This window comes from Varroa jacobsoni, unplaced genomic scaffold, assembly GCF_002532875.2.
Source record: "Varroa jacobsoni isolate VJ856 unplaced genomic scaffold, vjacob_1.0 scaffold_180, whole genome shotgun sequence".
Classification (NCBI taxonomy): Eukaryota; Metazoa; Arthropoda; class Arachnida; order Mesostigmata; family Varroidae; genus Varroa; species Varroa jacobsoni.
Genome location: NW_019213082.1, coordinates 199,225 through 217,401, shown reverse-complemented (window position 1 = coordinate 217,401; position 18,177 = coordinate 199,225). Strand labels below are relative to the sequence as shown.

The following is an 18,177-nucleotide window of genomic DNA, read 5'->3' as shown; positions in this document are numbered from 1 at the left end:
GGGGCGCCGAACGTCTACCGGCTTCTAAAATCGCCACCGCGTTCACTGCATTGGCGAGATAGTGATGTCCTGACAAATATATTTCCTTTAAAGAAAGAACTAAAAGCTAATCGGCCCCATAATTGCATGGGCAATCATAATTGATGAGTTTCGTAGAAACTGGGGGTGCTTTCAACACTCGACAGGGTCATAGTGAGAAATTCATATACATCCCGAGAGGCGCAAAAACTTCTCACACATAGTTTCCCACGCAGAGGGTTCACCGAAATTAATTTTTATAGGTCAGCCTGTGTTGATAATTGGGATGACTAATGCAAGTATACTCTATCTCCTTTGTTATAGAAATAAAAGTACGAAGCTGTTAAGAGCGACGGTGACTGCTGTCTCATCGGCCACAACCGTTGATGTGGCTTTGCTTACATCGGTGTCTAATTTTGCTGGTCAGTAAAGTTGAATAACAGTACTCCTTAAGGGCCGCAGAACGCTTTCTTGTCCGGAGTAGGACTTGTACGAAAGATACTACAGTGATTCGTCTGAACGTCTGTGTTCGCTATTCGAATCATGCTTTTGCGACTGCGCTTAACGGTGCGAGATACATGGAGTATAAGAGGGCTATATCGTCGGTCCGAATGCACAAAACGGTAGTTTAATTTCGAAGGCAAAGACTGTCTCAGCACCGCGGACGCGCTGGAACAGGTCCTTACTGAAAAGCTGCAAATAGAGACGCAAAAGTGAATGAATAGAATTTGAGTCGGGTGCCCGCATGGGACTCTTGGATCACTGTGAGAATTTTTTGCGCCTAATTCTTTCGTAGGCTGTCAACTATTTTTGGCATCAGTGGGCGTTTAATGTTGATTGAAAGAGAGTCCAGGATCTTGTGCCTCCTACCCCCATCGCACGGTGTTCATGTAGCTCCTTCGCGAAATGCAGCACATTGCTCTGGCAGAGAGAAAAGATACCGAATAGCAAGGCAGTGTGTTGGGTACCTCTTTGCTTTAATACCATATATCTTGCAGGTTGTACTGAACATAATATAGAGTCTAATTTACCATTACTAGATTGAAAAATTCTTGGCTAAGCTTTCGCGATCATTCCGGACGTATAAAATGCCCGATTGCTATGTCCTTCTTGTATAGTATTTTCTGGTTTGAATACGAGAATATTTTATTTAGATTTACATTGAGTATCACCCCTTGTTTACAGGCAAAATAATCTTAGGTAGTTCCGCAGTACTGAACAAAATAGAATATATATCTACTACTATCGCGCATGGGGGGCACAAGTTTGCATCGGATCAGAGAGGCTTGTATTTCCTATAGATTAGCTTGTTTATAACTTATGTAGTCACCGAGTTCTCGATCCAGGCTTTGCAGACCATGAGAATTTCAGAGATTTTTATAAGAATAAGGCTGAGCTGGTACGTTGGTCTGTCAACCTATCATGCTACAAAGCCGGTATGAATTCCAGTGGCTACCGATGTGGATCACCATCATTCAGATCTGAACCGAAGAACTGAGCTTGTTTTATTTTTATTAAAGCCAAAAACGTTGCCACATCTAAAACCGTTGCTTTCTCAGCTTTTTTATGCCTTTTATTCATCCGACGTATATGTCTTCCCGAAATGAATATGCTAGCGAATATCATCGACCATTAAGAGTGTGCATCACAGGTAAGTTCAAAGCCGTGACGAAACCTCAGTCTACAGAGTTGCGAATTTGTATTGGGCTTTAACAGCTAAAACACAAAAGAGATTTAGCCAGTGAGTAAGCGCCATGCGAAATATAGTTGACTAGTAAAGTGAATTAGCTACTTCGCGACACTCAAGCTTTCGAAGTACTGTTAAGGCAGCAAACGCTTATGTATTGATTCCACCTCACTTAGTGAGCATTCTATTTGTAATTTAAGAGAAAGTCCTTTTCGACAGCAGCACACGTTCGTTGGCAGCAAGGGTTCCCCATAGGTGGTATCACAGCAGTATAAATAGCAAACAAAAGTTACTGTACTATATAAAGTCTCATTATGTATATAATCTCAGGCATCGTTACACCCAATCTCGTTGTTTCTAACGCTTACAGAAAATACGAAACATCCCAGAACTTCCCTGAGAATGGTGTCATTTACAGAGATCGACACCATCAAGGGATTTCGATGACCAGCTTGCTTAATAGAAGGACATATGTGTTTGCCAACCACACCTGTGAACAGCATATACCATCCCTCTTCTTGTTCACAGTGATTTGCGACATGTTAGTTATAGCGGTAATCTATAGACGCCGCAGAGAGCTTTGACTTTTTTCAAATTTTGGCGCCGTCGAAACGCCTCTAGCAATGTTAACGGTCCAAACGCACAACTGTTTGTTTCGCTTACACGTATAATAAAGCGGTAACGTCTAATAAATAAAAGCTATATAAACTAATAATTTAAATACCACATAAGCTTTGAAAATAATTTCTTTCATCGCAGCGATTTTTTTTGCAGAATTTCGGATTTCCTTTAGAAATACATCTGTGTCTATTTACAGAAATGTTTGTACGGGAATTTTCGTACACCAGGAACGGTCACCTCAAAAACGATCCTTCTAGCCTGCCAACGAAGAACGGTAATCAGTAACCAAAATCGTTTGCTCAGCAGTGCCATTATAACTTGCTAGTTGAGGGTATTAGATTCTACCGTAAGGGCAGCACTACTGGGTATCAAAAAATGACATTCGAAGCAAACGACAAGAAACGCCATTTATTGCAGCAGTGAAGCAGTGAAGATGTCGCGCACAATGTGTTGTTGAAGTCAAGCAAATACTGCATGGGCAAAATCTATAAACTCTGCAAGAATAACTCACGACAGCAACAAGACTCTTTTGGAGCATCGTCCGCATTCGCCTGGTATCGTGCTCTCCAACTACCATGTACCGCTAAACCTTCACAATATGCTTGATAGTCATTAACATTAGAGGGAACGAAATAAAATTGTTCTTATTTTCCACGTGTCCGAGTGGACGTTCATATGTACACAGAGATTCACATCTGGCTAGGGAGACCGTTCTCGCTTAATGGAAATCGATCAAAAAAACACCAAAACGCTCGAAATGGCTAAGCGCCTACCTGGAATTTAAACGTTTGTACCTGTATGAAGAACTTCATTTATTCACGCAGTCTTAGCTAAATAGTCTATATGGCATGTATCGAAACTAGAAAATAAAGGTTCAGATTTGCTGCTTTAAGGATAAGACGTGATTTCCGACAAAGCTTACATGCATATATGCCGCAGAGCTGAACACTGCTTAGAGCGCTGCATCGGCCACTTCATCCTTCGAAGTGCTATCGTTGTGAGCGCTTAGTCCTTACAACGCTTGTTACATTCGTATCGCCGATCTTCTCTTTACTGCCAAAATGCAGCACAACAAAAGTCTCATAGGAGAAAGGACGAACATAGGAAAAAAAAGGAAGACAGATGCAGCTGTCGAATTTGCCTTAATCGTGTTGATTACCGTCTTTTAGTGAAGCAACGAAAATTCTCTCGTAACATACTCAACTTCTGTGTTTGGGCACCACTTCGAGAACAAATAAAGCCGGAGTGGGTGTCTCGACTTGTTCGTAGTATACGGAAAGGCCAAATCAACGCCGCGCGGGGATATGAGGAAAGCTGGGAGGGCACGTTCTGCTTGAAATGTAGTAGTCGTTCTATCGTTTCAACTGACTGCTTAAAGGACTTTACATATGAGGACAGGCAGGCAAAGCACGGATTCAAGATACAGCCACCTAGAAAGGCTGTCCTATGTTACTTTCGATAGAGTTGTGCATCTATATAGATTAAGTGATCATCTAGTAGTAGTAGTAACACAGACTCGCGTGTCATTGGAGGAAAAAGGCGAGTCAATTGAAAAATGGCGGGGTTAGTTGCCAGTGCGCCGTCCATTTATTAAAAAGTAAATATAGAACAACATCTACGTAGGCCTAGGACATATCGATAGCTCCGGAGACTTGACGGAACATCCAGTCGATGCATAGGCCAAGCGATTAGCTGTGACTAGGCTTCGTTCATCGGGAAGTAAAGTAGGTTCTAAATAGTGAGTTTCGCATCGTCGGCGGAAAGTATTGCAGTGAGATGCAGACGGGGTCACAACCTAGAATTAAACAGATTAGCGTTATTTAGGATTATAACAAATCATTTCAAGTCGAAGGCAAAATAGGCCTGTCAACAGCTCATGTACTAAAGGCGTCGACACTGTTCATTATCCAGAAAAATGAGTAGGACAAATCCACATTCACTGATTCATTTTACCAAGACCTGTTACTTGCCATCGTCTGATAATCCAGATGCCGCGAAAGCTATCTGCTACACTGTCCGAATATCATCCAAATTTAAAAATGTATTGGACGTCATCCAGGATGATGCCCTTGAAAACCCATACGTGCATAAACTGCATTTAACGACCTGCTGTTGATGCAACGATTAATGTTCAATATTGTCAGTGTTATTTGTTTTTGACGTACATTATTTCCCGCGGGTAGTAACTCAAAACGATCATTATTATTGTTATATTATAAATGTAGGTAGGCACAACGCGCGATCACAGATCTTCTTCACATATATTTTATAACGAGCCAGATTGAATTTTAGATTTGCAAAACTGACAGACCATAGTGTCATTGCGCCGTCATAGATAACAATATAACAATATATCTTGATTTGCGTTCTAGGAGATCTCATTGTAAACTGAATAATCACTATTAGCTCAGCCTTCTTTCTTCCATTGTGTTCTAACTTTCTGCTTCAGGTTTGATAGATTCGTTGCGGGGGTCGGTGGCTTCGGCGGAGGCTGCCCTATCGCGGCCGGAGGGGATGCTCACTCATGAAGAAAAACGGTTCCTGTTGGCCGTCGAAAGAGGTGATCTCGCCACTTCTAGGAGGTATGATTCAAAGCGTTAAAATCTGTATACTCACAATTATACGAGAGCGAATTTCGATGAGTTTTTAGGTAGCATGAAATATCTTTGTTGTAAGCGGCGTTTGGTAGAATGCTCACCAACCAAACCATTTGTACATAAGAAAGAAACGAAGTTTGAAGCTTATAAAACTGAACAGTTTTAATCGTATGCGTTCGGCCTAAGGAAAACTAGAAAATGATTCAACACGTTTGCTTGACCTAATTCAGGCTCAGACTAATCATAAAATGGCCATGTAGTTGTACTCAAAATTTGCATCAGCTAAATGGTCGTCGTTTATTGTCTAATCGATGGTATGTGAAATGGACAGGATTTATTTCACAGTACTTCACCCATTGAAATCAGGGCTCGGGTATTAGTTCATACTTACCAATGGAGACCTTCGGCCACTCAAGGCTATAGTACACACAACCATCTATTTGAAAATTTGTTACAGATACATTCGCCAGAAATATATTTCTGTCATATTTTTCTATTTTACTGCATTATTACGGGGTGACTTCCGAGCGAATCTCTTTACTCAAGCGTTTTATCTATTCCCTGTTCTGCATTATATATATTCATCTTAAATAAATGCTTTCTACGACTTTATTCTCAAAATATGATAAAATGGAGTATATATATGGATAATACGGAACGTATAATTATATAGTGTGCGTTGGCGAATCAATGGTGTCCATTTGTTGCTTCTGTATTGTCCTCATGACAATGCGCTATTTTGCTTCTAATATAGCCATACAGTTCACAGCCAATATATTATTTAACTATATTGCTGATTACATAGATATCAGAGCTGCTCTATGGCAAGGTGCTTCCTTCCTTCGTAAAGGAAGAAGACTGAGGTAGAGCGCGAGCTAAACGTGACAATGTGGTATGTCGCCAATATATTGGATAATAGTGTATACGTTGAAAGATAGTCGCTACAATTTATTGCAACTCCCTCCCGTACAAAAATATCGCTAACTTATCGGACCGAGTAAAGAGACGAGAAAGATTCTCAAGACACTAAGGAATCTTTTCCCTAGTCTTCCAAAGCCTTTCTCTGGCTAGCCTGAGATCAAGAAAGAAATAACCAGAGAAAGAGAAAGAAACGGCCGTATTGTGAAAGCGTTCGTCATCCGTTCTGCGACCTGATGCCAGCCTATCTTTAGCGGTCTAGAATCAAAGAGGTGAAGAAAAGTTGACTATTTCAATGGCCTCAGGACAGCCCCAAGACCGTTAGACTCCTCCAGACAGTTTGTCAGAGACCAAATTCACCTTGTCCTCAAGTATCTAGCTGACTAGAACCTAGGTCGCACATGCCATCTGCAACCTAGGCTCTAGTTGGCGAAGGCTGTTAGGCATCCATTCGTTAACATGTGCTCGCTTTGATTCTTTTTTCTACTCGCGTAACATTGCTTCTGCTGGCTGCTAAGCGTTTCGTGGATGTGGAGGACTATCTCTGTGCAAATATACCTAGGAAACAACAGGGTAGTTGTTGTTAATTGATGACTGGCGAACAGAGAGCGAGATGGTCAATTAGTTATGTCCGTCAATACTGTTTATCAATTTTATGGCTCTTCGCGTTGGTGCAGATTCAGCAAATGACCTCGTTTTTTTTTTTGCTACTGAATCCAAAGTACGCAGTTTAAAGGAGAAGATAATACCTGTAAACGCGGTGGAAGCCCCACAATATTAGCTAGCTGAGTCATAGTTTAGTCATTTTCGCCATTTGTTTTGTTATCCTGCTCCGCCTTGCAACTCTGTTCGTCGCTGGATGTGACCACTATTCCAACGGTAGTATCAGCATCAGTAACGATGGGGGCTTAAGATCAAAAACTAGCGTATGTCTTGCCCGTCTCTAATGTTTTCCTGCCTGTTTCTTCCTGCGAATGCGACATGTAGTGCTGACACTCCAAAAGCAACATTGGTGTCACTCGACGATCGATCCTCTTTTACACTCGTGAGGAGCGTGTTGTTATTTATCTTTATCTTTCTCCTCCTGCTGCTGTTGCGTCTGGTACTGTCGTTACTCTGTGTTGCCAACTCTCCATTATTTTGCCTTCAATGACGTCTGCCGGCCAGCTACCGCTACGCAGTTCCTATGTGACGAGAGAAAGCGTCTCGCTCTACTTGTCAAGATAACGTCCAGCACTTCCGGAATTGCACCTACCGTAATGTCCTTTGCCTTTCTAGAACCGGTAACAGTAATCGTGCTCAAGCAAGGTAGCTTTTTTAGATGATCTAAGCAAACAGCCATGATAATGTCCAGTGATCAGCGGCTCAGATCTCATTCGTCAATAGCGTCTCATTCGTAGGGCCGGCTGTCATTGCTTTGTTATAGTCATCGCCGTTCAAGTGGCAACTATAGTTGCCACTGAACTGGTTATTCACGTTGAGCAGCTGTTCCATTTTGCTAGCGTCGCTACCGCCCTATGGAAATCTGATCTTTTTATCAAAACCAAGATGGTCAAGGCAAAAACCTGTCTGGCGGCTTATTTTCTGACTACGCAAGTTTGAAAACGGTACCAAGAAAGAGCAAACGCATTGCTGGCCGCGCCGAAGTTCGTATTGTGCGAATGCGTCCCGTGACGCAACAATACGTGAGCCGGAAAAATGCGAAGATGGGGCATTTTCTCACACAAAAAACTGTTGCTGACAATACTAATAAGGGCAGGATAGGATCGTCTCCTTTGCTGTGCAATATTGCTTGCTCCGTCACGCTGGTTTTTGATTCTCGCCGCTAGATTCCAGTTCTAGTAACATGTCGGAAACAACTTTTGCTTTGTTGATGTTCTTTTTTGATCATTGGCTGTTGCCTTGATTGTCCTTAAGACATACAATAACGATATGGAGGGTTTTTGAGGAAAGTGACGAATACCTCGAAAGTCGTTGCCTTTCACAGGATTCTGTCGTTGACTCCTGCGGGCCAATTGAATATCAATTGCACAGACCCGCTGGGCCGCTCAGCATTGCTCATGGCCATCGACAATGAGAACCTCGAGATGATCGAGCTGCTGCTTCACTACAAGGTAGGCAAACATTACTATAAACTTTAACGACCATTAATTGCAATAATTACAAAGAGAGAACACATTTAGACGAGCCGGACGGTTTTAGAGAAAACATGTATTTGGCATATTGCGCGCATCACTTTTGGAAATACAGAGAAGACCATATAAAAGTCAAATTAGCTAACTAGATTACTACAAAGTCAACGAGTCGTCTATAAGTTAGGCTTCAAATGCCCTATAACAAAACTTCGCACGTAACATTAATACACCCATAAAAAGCAGAGCATCAGTACACATTGCCGTGTGTCTATATTTATACATAAGTACACACACGGCGAATGCCATGATTTGATGGTCTGAGAACCGGTAACCATTGTCATCTTAATACAGTCATTATCGCGAGCGCAAAAAAAACGTCGGGAATTAAATAATGGCAAACGGAATGAGTAACAATCGCTAGGATGTCTGAGGTCGACGTATCAGTCCTCACCAATATTTATGCCTAGATAGGTATTATATAGGAACCTGTTCGCAAGTTACGTAACGATAACATAGTCGGCTATTACATTGACAGAGCGAATAGTAGGAAGGTAAAAATGCGTGGATATCGTTAGATTGTGAAAATTGAATTTCTTGATACACGATAATATATTGACAGATACACAGAAATAGTCTCGTTTAAAAACAAGCAAGCACAAATATAATATAAATATGGTAAATTCATTCACTTGACAGACTGCTCCTAATTTTGATAACTTATTATCGAAATCGAGACTTATTCTATTTTTTTGATGTTCTAGAGAGCTGTAGGTGATATAAGATTAAATGCAAGTAATCTAATGCGATAATCGGAGTTGTAGGTGGACACCAAGGACGCGCTGCTGCACGCCATCTCCGAAGAGTATGTGGAGGCTGTTGAAGTCCTATTAGAACATGAAGAAGCGATCAAGAAGGCTGGCGAGCCTCACGTAAGTCTCTATGAATGGTCACTGTATGAACATTTAACGTACTTGTTCAATAAAGAGATATGCTTTGATGTTTTGTAGTATCATAGGGTCACGCTGATAGACTGGGGAATCACTGTAGGTAATTTTCGCAGAGAACAGTAATGGCGATCCTCTCCATATCATTTGGGGTCCATGTTTGCCTGGATTCTATTCCTGATCACATTAGGTTAATAGCAGACTTTCGAGCCTCTTAACACTTAATAGTCGGACATTAAATCAGTTCAGTATATTGTTAATTTGCTTAGCAGACAACCATTTTTTCGTGTGTACATTTTATAAGCCGTTTAGTCCGTCTGGTTCCCGTTACATTCTGTTCCGTTAATTCGTCTAATTCCCAATACGCTGGCCCAGTAAACCGCCCGAGATCACTTCCACCATTGATTTATTTGATTTGGATTAGGGCTACTATAGTGTAAAAGGTAAAACAAATTAACCATGCAAAGGTTTTGAGTAAACAGAATTTCAGCGTCAGGAAATTTGTGCCATTGAAGTGTCAGTATGATAGCAATATATACTTATTATCTACGTAGTTGCAAATGATCACTCGTCGGTAGCTACCTAAAATGCTTGTATTGAAATGAAAACCTTTTACACCTATGTACGCACACCGTAACCAAATGTTGAGCGACTCGCCATTTTGATGCCTGCAGTGGTGGCAATCCTGCTGCTGAACGACATCTGGTTTGGCGTCCCTTAGTGTCCACGTCTTTGTTACCCCAGGCCACTTCAGGTCACCCCTTCTCCCTCCTCTCATCGCCCTTAGGACAGCTTCAGCAGGTGGGCGGTACATGTAATGCTAGAATAGCGTCGTCATCTGGTACCCTTCCCCGATCTTTGTACAACATCCCTAGAGCGGTAGCTTTTGATGCCTTTCTTTCGGAATTCTTTGATCCTTTTGCCATCCCGCGTTTTATGAGCTGCGAGTCAATTCGTGTACAGAGAATTGTGTGACCAGTAAAGGCGTGCGCCCCAGATAGGGGTGACGTTCTCTGACCGGTCTGTCCATATGTTTCGTTCTATTTTTATAGTTTTTTATTAATATTACTAGGCAACTACATTCGAAAGCTAGTCAAAGCTGTAGCCAACTTTGAGTGTGTTCCTTTACGCTTGGACGCGTTCGCATCAGACGTATAATTCCAGCAGCAGCGTGGGGAAAGAGCAAGAACGAAGCCGACACAGAATGGTCAGAAAAAATCGTGAAACAAACCAAAGGGATTAGGCTGGCCATAGCATTTCAGGCATCAGAATTAAATGCTTCCGTAAATTTAGTGTTAATTTCAAGTCGTCCTTTTAGCTAGCTTCCTCTATGTAGACGCGGACCTTGAATTATTCGCATCGAAAACCAATATATTCTATTCTGACCATTGCTAGCCCATTGAAGATTGACCCCTGTCTAATTTCTTTGGTGTAGCCTTGGGCAGCCTTTCAAAGAAGATGGCGGCGTTCAAAATCAACTGGACGTGGTAGATCAGTCAAAATCTGTCTGACGTTTTAAATTCCGAACGCATGGCAACAAAGCTATATGAAATTGTCTTAAACATTGAAGACAACCCTATGTTGGTTGTATATTTAAAATGACACACTGGCCACTGGATTTCTTCAGCAGGTCACATGCATATGCAGCGGATCAATCCAACCATTGGTCACCCTTCCGTAGTAGAATAGATCCCCGCCTTTATAAGCCGAGCTTTCGTGTGCGTTCAATGGGTAGCGACCCAAACGTTGACCAGCAATGCCTAACGAATAGCCCGATCCCATCGAGGGGAAATCCATTCGATCCATCCTTTTCTCCCGCTCCATTCCGTCATCAATTCAATACCATCCTAAGAAGTATGCTTCACAGAGAGGCACTTCCATCGTGAAGAGTTTTGGTGGTCATTTGTGAACCACGAGCTGCAACTAGAACAGTTGTACGCCGGCTTGGCGGTCGCTAATCAACCTTAACCTATTGGTGGAATGTTCGTCGCCTCGCCTTGATAGATACAACTAGGTAAATAGATAGCATCACTGTTTTCGGATACCACCAGTTTACTGGCCTCTCTTTGCTTGTACCCATTCTGTATTCTAAAAGACGCCGCCCTCTGCAAGCGAAGGCCGTATTTACTTCGTCTTTTGTATCAGTACCCAAAAACAATTCCAGTTAAAAGTACTCCGAACAAACGTTTGCTTTTCCTATGCTAGTGTGAGTGTCTCAATAGATGATAAAAAAAAGAACCCTTTACAAGACGACGTTCAATACTATTAATTGACTATAGTATACATAATTAATAGCGAGGAATATTGATTGGGCTGAATTGAATCCGACTTGGGATGTAGGGTCGGAGCATCCGCTATGGGTTCGAACTACATTGCCCTGCCTATAAGCATCAAATAATTTCTTACCATCTATCATTGGTTGGATTTAGCTGACTGTGCAACGTTAATTGCATTTTTATACTTTACAATGTCTTTTTCGAAGCTGAACAGACTAACAGAGTACGAAGCTGACTGATTAGAACGTGAGACCGAACCTCTACGGAATAATACATCGAAGTAAAACGACACGAAGCGATTCATAGAAATAGAGGACTTACTAAACCCTAGATTTAGCTTTGTTTAGAAGCCTGACTTGATTACGGCCCCTCGATTGTACTGCGACGCTGTACGTCGGAACTGGCGCATGCCAAATGAATGCCTGTGGCTATTTTCAGCTTATGCTATTTCTGTACTTCTGCTACAAATATACCGAGAAAAGCGTCGCAAAATTTATTATGCAAAGATGTATGCAATATAATAAACGAATACTATCACCCAAGGCGCAATTCAATCTATTTTCAAAGTTTATTTTAATTCAAATTGCTCAAGTGTTAGCAAACTATGTACAGCATTAGACAGACATTATGATAAACGATTCCAGCATGGATACTTTAGTAATCCTAGGGTGATCAGTCATCCACGCAACGCTATTGTGTACCTAGTCTTTTAAACAGTGTCGTTGTTTCCATTAATTTTGTAAAGACCGGTTTCCATTAGTTTTTATAAACAGGGCCACAGACCGACATGCTCGAATAAGGCCAGCTGCACTAAGTAAAACAAATTTGCTATGAAGTATAATGTAGTCTACGGTGGTAAAAACTGATTAAGAGCTTTCGTCACGCATGCGGCACGATAAACAATGCTATCATACTTGTATTGTTGCGGATATTACAAGTGAACACACGAGGCTGTTCTGTTTCTGCATATAACTTGTTTTTACCAAGCTTAAGTTCAACCTGCAAACCATTGGCATGGTCTTGAAGCCTCGGTTTGGCTTTCTCCTTTGTCTGTGCTCGTTGTCACATGGCATGTTTGTGTGTATTTCGTTCTATACATGTTGTTTGTCTTAGAGCTGGGAAGCCATCGAGCGGGACACAGCGACCTTTACACCCGACATCACTCCGTTAATACTGGCCGCGCACCGAGACAATTACGAGATCCTAAAAATCCTACTGGATCGGGGTTACACCTTTCCAGCGCCGCACAGAGTACGCTGCGGATGCGCAGACTGCGTACGTTCCAGGTATGGACCTATATCTCACAGGCAATTGTCCAATGAAATTCAATGAATCAATTCAATGAATCTGCCTATATAGGTTACAATGCTTTTTAGGAAGATGTTCGTTTACGCGCCGTTATTGCTAGAGGTCATCGCCGGTAAAATCGCACCGTAATACAACGTGTATGTGTGGTATCTCTTATTATTACTCCGAAACAACAGGAGTATTTGCAAAAATGCAATCGAGTCCCTAATTCTAGCGGAATTTTCTTATTTCTTAAAAAGCTTTTTCAAGCAGCTAATGCACATTATGAGCTAATTCCCTTTTTTATTATCAATTATATAGAACGAATAGCCAAAAAGAGAACCGGACATAACTACAGACATAAATGACTTCCGCTGTTGAACTGCAATGTATGATGGTTATATATTACTTTGCGAGGCCAATCACGGTTCCTGCACGGTTGTCGCCAATATCGTTTGTAGGTATGAAGACAGTTTGCGGCATTCACGATCTCGGATAAACTCGTACCGGGCATTATCCTCCCCCAGCCTCGTAGCGCTCTCCAGCAAAGATCCCATCCTCACCGCGTTCGAGCTCAGCGGCGAGCTGAGGCGACTCAGTTTCCTCGAACATGAATTTAAGGCAGAGTATATGGTAAGTGTATTTACCGCTCGTCATGTTTTGCTATTCAATATTATACGGGTAGCGTTGCATTCGTAAGTACCAGCGATGACATTCAACGTGCCGGTTCAGCTTGATTTGAACCTTCCGACCTGGCATGTTGGTAAAATATTATATATTTTAATGGTAGATCTTCACAAAACGAAACACTTTTAGTATCACAGTGGCTTACAACAATCAATATTTAATTACGATCGCCAAACGAAACACGTGCTATAAGTGCTGTTCGAGCTGTGACGATACAATGCGGCCACAAATCAAAAAAGGGATAAGTAATAGCAAATAAGCCTAATGTCTATAGCGAAAAGCGAAGGTGTTTCACTTTTTTTAGATCTTGTAAAGCGCCTGTTCTGTGGCTATCGTAACTACCAATAACAATGGCGGTCTTGAAAGTGAGTTTTTGGTGCAGTTGCGGACGTAACCACGCCTGTGGGTCGCTTTTGTCTCTGTTTCTATCTAAGCCTCCCTGTCGCAACGACAAAACTACGAAAACTTCGCGCATTAATATTGTTTACGCCTTTTCGCCATTGTAGTGCCTTTTTTCGTGTCTGATCGTCCCTTTTTACTCCTTTGTGTTCGCACGATCCCGTCATTCTTTCAATTGCCTAGAGGAAAAAAGCAGCCGACAAACTGATTCCTGTCGGCCAAATTTTGCGTCCACGGTGCGTTTTTTCTATTGTTTTCTCCTTTCTTTTTTGCTTTTTCATCATACATAAAATTCATTTCTCTCTCTCTCTCTCTCTCTCTCTCACTGTGTGCGTGAACGTTTCTCATTTTCTTTTGCCTATCGGTTTTTCAAAGGCTACTAGAGTTCCATGGCGTCGTTTTTCGTTAAAGCATGGCCATAGTTTCCCTTTGGACAGCTGCGATCTGACGTCTTCTCAGAAGGATCCGTGCGTACCTAATATAATAACCTATATCGCTGTTGCGGTCGTATCTGCATATCTTTACGGTACCTACCCGGCCAGAGCCCAAGATCCGGTACTGGCTCGAGGTCTGCCGCTGGCAAGTTTTCGGCTGGTAGTCCGTCCTTCCAGTGTATGATGTCGTAAAATCCTATATGTGCTACCTCCTGTACGATGCAGCTCATTCACCATTCCTACTTCGGCTGTTAGTCGCCTACCATTGATTGGGACTTGAAAGCATTTTTATTTGAGAGAAAGGTAGAGAACGAATTGGCGAAGAAGGAAGTCGGAGACTAGCAGAAACTTCTTCAGTGTGTGCTCTCGCATTTTTAGCTATTAATAATACACATGTAGTCTCCTCTTTATCTTAGTGTTGGTTTAGAGGCGGGGAAGCAACCTTGGCAGCCGATCTCGTCGGCCCTGGGTGTCAGTTGAAAGGTGACATACATTAAAAAGTGGGGCTTGGCGGATGAATGCTGGTTAGCGCTGTACGAGAAAATGTAACAAACGGAGAGGGCAAAAGTAGCAATCGAGGACGACGAAAAAGAAGGCAACGGAAAGAAGTAACGAAAATAAGTAGGGAGGCCATATTGCGCTCTAACAAGAGACGAGTTTGGAAGGTGGCTTTTATGTATGATACCAACATCAAACAGGCCTGACTGGTACTATCATTTGCCGCTGCAAGTTTCCTTATTACCACCATCACAGAATGAATCCACTGCTCCTGAAGCGGACGACCAACCCCGGCAATCTTTTGTTTCTTGTTTGATCCGCAGTCCTTCGGTTGTTCTGAGAACGGCCCTCTGACCATCCATGTGGACGTTAAGCCACCATTGTTGATTTATTGTATATGGTCGTTGCCATCTGTGACACAACCATGTCTATTGAAGAAAGCACTATATGTACGAGAAAATCACCGGAGTGAGAGATAATGCTGAAGGAAAAACGGGAAAGATTGGCCTTTTTTCTTATCGTATTTTGTTTTAGACATTCTTTGTCAGACTATTGGTAGAAATCTATATTCGTTTAATGTCTACTAGTAGACTTAATCGAATTTAACCCTCTTTTCATGTCTCCACAAGTTTGTAACATTCGGTCCGTTCTTAAGGCGACGGACGCTTCGAATACACTAGAAACCTCAGCAGGAAACTAACCCTTCAATATGCGTTCTATAGATCCACACCTATGTAACAATTATATTGTTTGTTTTATGTCCTCACAATATTATTTGAAGGGTGTAGATTAGCAATCAAATATCCCTATGGAACACAAGAATGTGAAATTTACTCAGGATTCACTCATCGCATATTAATTTAAAAAACGACTTAAATATGTTATTAAGAATCTATATCTAGCCGTTTCTATTGTGTGTTACATTGGAAAGCAGTTTTTTTATTTTATTACGTGTGAAGATCAAGAACTCTGCGTTCTATCCATATCGCAAATTGACTTGCGGAATCAGTTTGACCTTAATAGTAGTCAGGAGGTAAATCAGCCTGAGTCATTTCTTAAATAACGAGTATCCTAAACAAAGGTCAGTCGGAAAGTCAGAACGCATACTCGTTTTCGAGCATTGTAGAATACAAGTTTAGTCGAACTTGCCGATAAACCACAAGTACTTTTTATTATAATAAAGAACTCAAAAACTCCGTATTTTTTAAAAGATATGTGAATCTTTGAGCTTATCTACGGCTACAGGAGGTTTCGGAAATATGGCGCATGTTAATCTTTGTTCGATAAGCATTGTATTAGAATAATAGAGCGCAGTTCTACTGCAAACCACAAATGGAACTTGTGATTTTCGTATTTATGCCATGGACATGGTTGTTCGGCAGGAACTCCGCCGTAAATGCCAGGACTTCGCGACGGCCCTATTGGACCACACGCGCACCTCGTACGAGCTAGAGGTGATGCTGAATTACGACCCGTCGGGGCCAGCATTCGAGCACGGAGACCGTATGCATTTGTCCCGACTCAAGATGGCCATAAAGTATAAGCAGAAAAAGGTAACTATTCTAGTAAACCCTGTTGTTCCTTCTAAACTTACACTATTATTAATATCCTCATATAATGGTGTAATACAATGATGCACAGTGAATGTTGGTTCACAGATCACTTTCGCCAGTGACACTTACCCCTCCTAGTTGATTGCAGCACTTTGTTATGTTAACAACTTCCCTTTGAAGTGGTCTATGTTGTACTGCTCTATTCTTCACGTGTCGTAAGGTATCAACGACTTCGAATCCTTTAAAACCTAGAAACTCTCGACGGTAAATGCACGTATCATATTTTACCGTATTAACTAAAAAAGTTTCTCATATATCGTCCTTTTATGACAAAGGCTGCGTTTTTGAGCGGAAGTAGAATGCAAACGATTGTGCTTGTTGTTCTTGAGCAGTAACACGTTCCACTGGCGTGGGACCCTGACTTGATACCCCTCTGAGTGTTCCGTCGGCAAAGCAAGTAAGACCGATAGCCAAGCGGCTTCTGTAAGGGACTTCTATACCCCTGTCGTCACCTTCGTTCTATTGTCACTTCGGTATATTATTATTATTACCCGAGACAACACCATTACTCCAGCGCCAGCAGCGCTGCGAGCGCTACAGCCGTTACATCGCAGCTGCGGCAGTTTCTTATAGTCCGTACATGTCTTGAAAGCGGTAACAAACACGTAGAAACAGAGCGTTAGAAAAAGATGTGGGAAAATGAGGTTCCCTTCTTGTGTATGTAGCACTGACCTTGATCTCGGACGTGTGGCGCCGACTAGTACTAGAGCTACTTCACAACAGCCAAATGCACGACGCTGATAAGGATGCGAGCTTGATGGCCTAAAATCATTGTGGGCATTTTACCTAAGTATATGAATGTTATTTACTATATGTTCGGTCGTTGAATCAAATATGATAGGTTTTATAAAAATCCTAGTTATAATTCATAGAGACTTAAATGCATACGTTACGTCCCTGTTTAAAAAATATTTAACCATTAAATACTAGACAATTCATTCCAGCCGCTTTCTCTCGCGTGCTACCAATAGGAACTAACTAGGTAGACCGACATACCCACTTAGACATGTGGCTAAAATTTCATAGTGTTCCAGAATCACTTACCCTGCAGATCGTTCGATGCCAACGAGAATTGTATTCTTTCTAGCTGATATGGCTCGGGACCATTAGCTAAACGCCCGCACGTGAGAAGAATTAAATGCAAGGTACCGTTACCGCTTTGCATCTGGGAAGTTGAAGTGGTAACTTGAGTAGCCATTCTCGGCTAACAGCCGGTGTCGTCCTTCGCGCAACATTTCGAACGACAGCTAGCAAAAGTGGCCTCAACACTACCCTCACCGCGGTTTAAGTTCGACTAATCCCTCCGGAAGGTATTACATGTTGAACCTTTCTAGTCGTGGCAGCAATGGCAGGTCGGCCCTTGTTTGCTTTTTTCCAAACCTGTCTCCTGTCCTGAGAAAAAATTATAGCCGATATTATCTTTATGGATTAACCATATGGGTTCGTGGCGCGTGTATAATCAGCTGCATAGTCTATAATATAGGAACGGAAATAGCACTTTGTGAATAGTCAGCAGAACTTGCAGCAGGCATGCATAACACGATGGCTTACGTTTTACGCATATCGACAGAGACCGAATTGATATTGGCCCTACCCGTTGCTTTACTAAACTGCCATAAAAGTTGTTGGGGTAGTATGAGGGCACAATGATTTTGGATATCTCGAGCTCGCCAGAGGCATAAGAAATCACCGAGGCATACAAGGTACAGTGTAGTTAGTGTATTAAATATAAACATATGTTTTGTTGAAAAAGACTTTAAGACGATTGTTTCTATTAACGCGTTAGGCTAGACACAAAACCCTCGAAAGTGAAAATATGTATTAAACAGCGGCAGGTATCTCTTTACGTCGTCCTGCATGGGGGTAGGTTTGATGCAGATCAACGTAAGTATCGGCTTCTCCCTGTAGGACCGTATATTAAGTATTGTTGCAATAATGTACAAAGATAGCAGCTGTTGGGGCAGCTTTCTCTTTTGCCTCATCAAATGTCGATAACACATCGGCAATGGAAGTTGCTGTAGCCGTTGGACAAACAGAGCTTCAACATGTCGCCAAGAAACAAA

General features: G+C 41.9%; 1 protein-coding gene and 1 long non-coding RNA gene across 2 annotated transcripts in view; one reads left to right on the top strand and one right to left on the bottom strand.

The window, feature by feature from the left end:
- Positions 1 to 3,887: 3,887 nt before the first annotated feature.
- On the bottom strand, positions 3,888 to 17,493 carry LOC147753844 (uncharacterized). The gene is made up of 3 exons (XR_015315516.1): positions 17,159 to 17,493; positions 16,787 to 16,876; positions 3,888 to 4,121 (listed from the first exon to the last, which is right to left on the bottom strand). It is a non-coding gene; the product is annotated as an uncharacterized LOC147753844 (long non-coding RNA).
- Positions 7,829 to 18,177, top strand: part of LOC111271765 (transient receptor potential-gamma protein) — a 32,728-nt gene continuing 22,379 nt past the window's right edge. Inside the window, exons 1-5 of the mRNA XM_022852750.2 lie at positions 7,829 to 7,955; positions 8,798 to 8,905; positions 12,310 to 12,482; positions 12,945 to 13,116; positions 15,884 to 16,054. Of these exons, the coding sequence (XP_022708485.2) occupies positions 7,902 to 7,955; positions 8,798 to 8,905; positions 12,310 to 12,482; positions 12,945 to 13,116; positions 15,884 to 16,054 (678 nt within the window). The 5' untranslated portion in view covers positions 7,829 to 7,901. The remainder of the gene's footprint in view (positions 7,956 to 8,797; positions 8,906 to 12,309; positions 12,483 to 12,944; positions 13,117 to 15,883; positions 16,055 to 18,177) is intronic.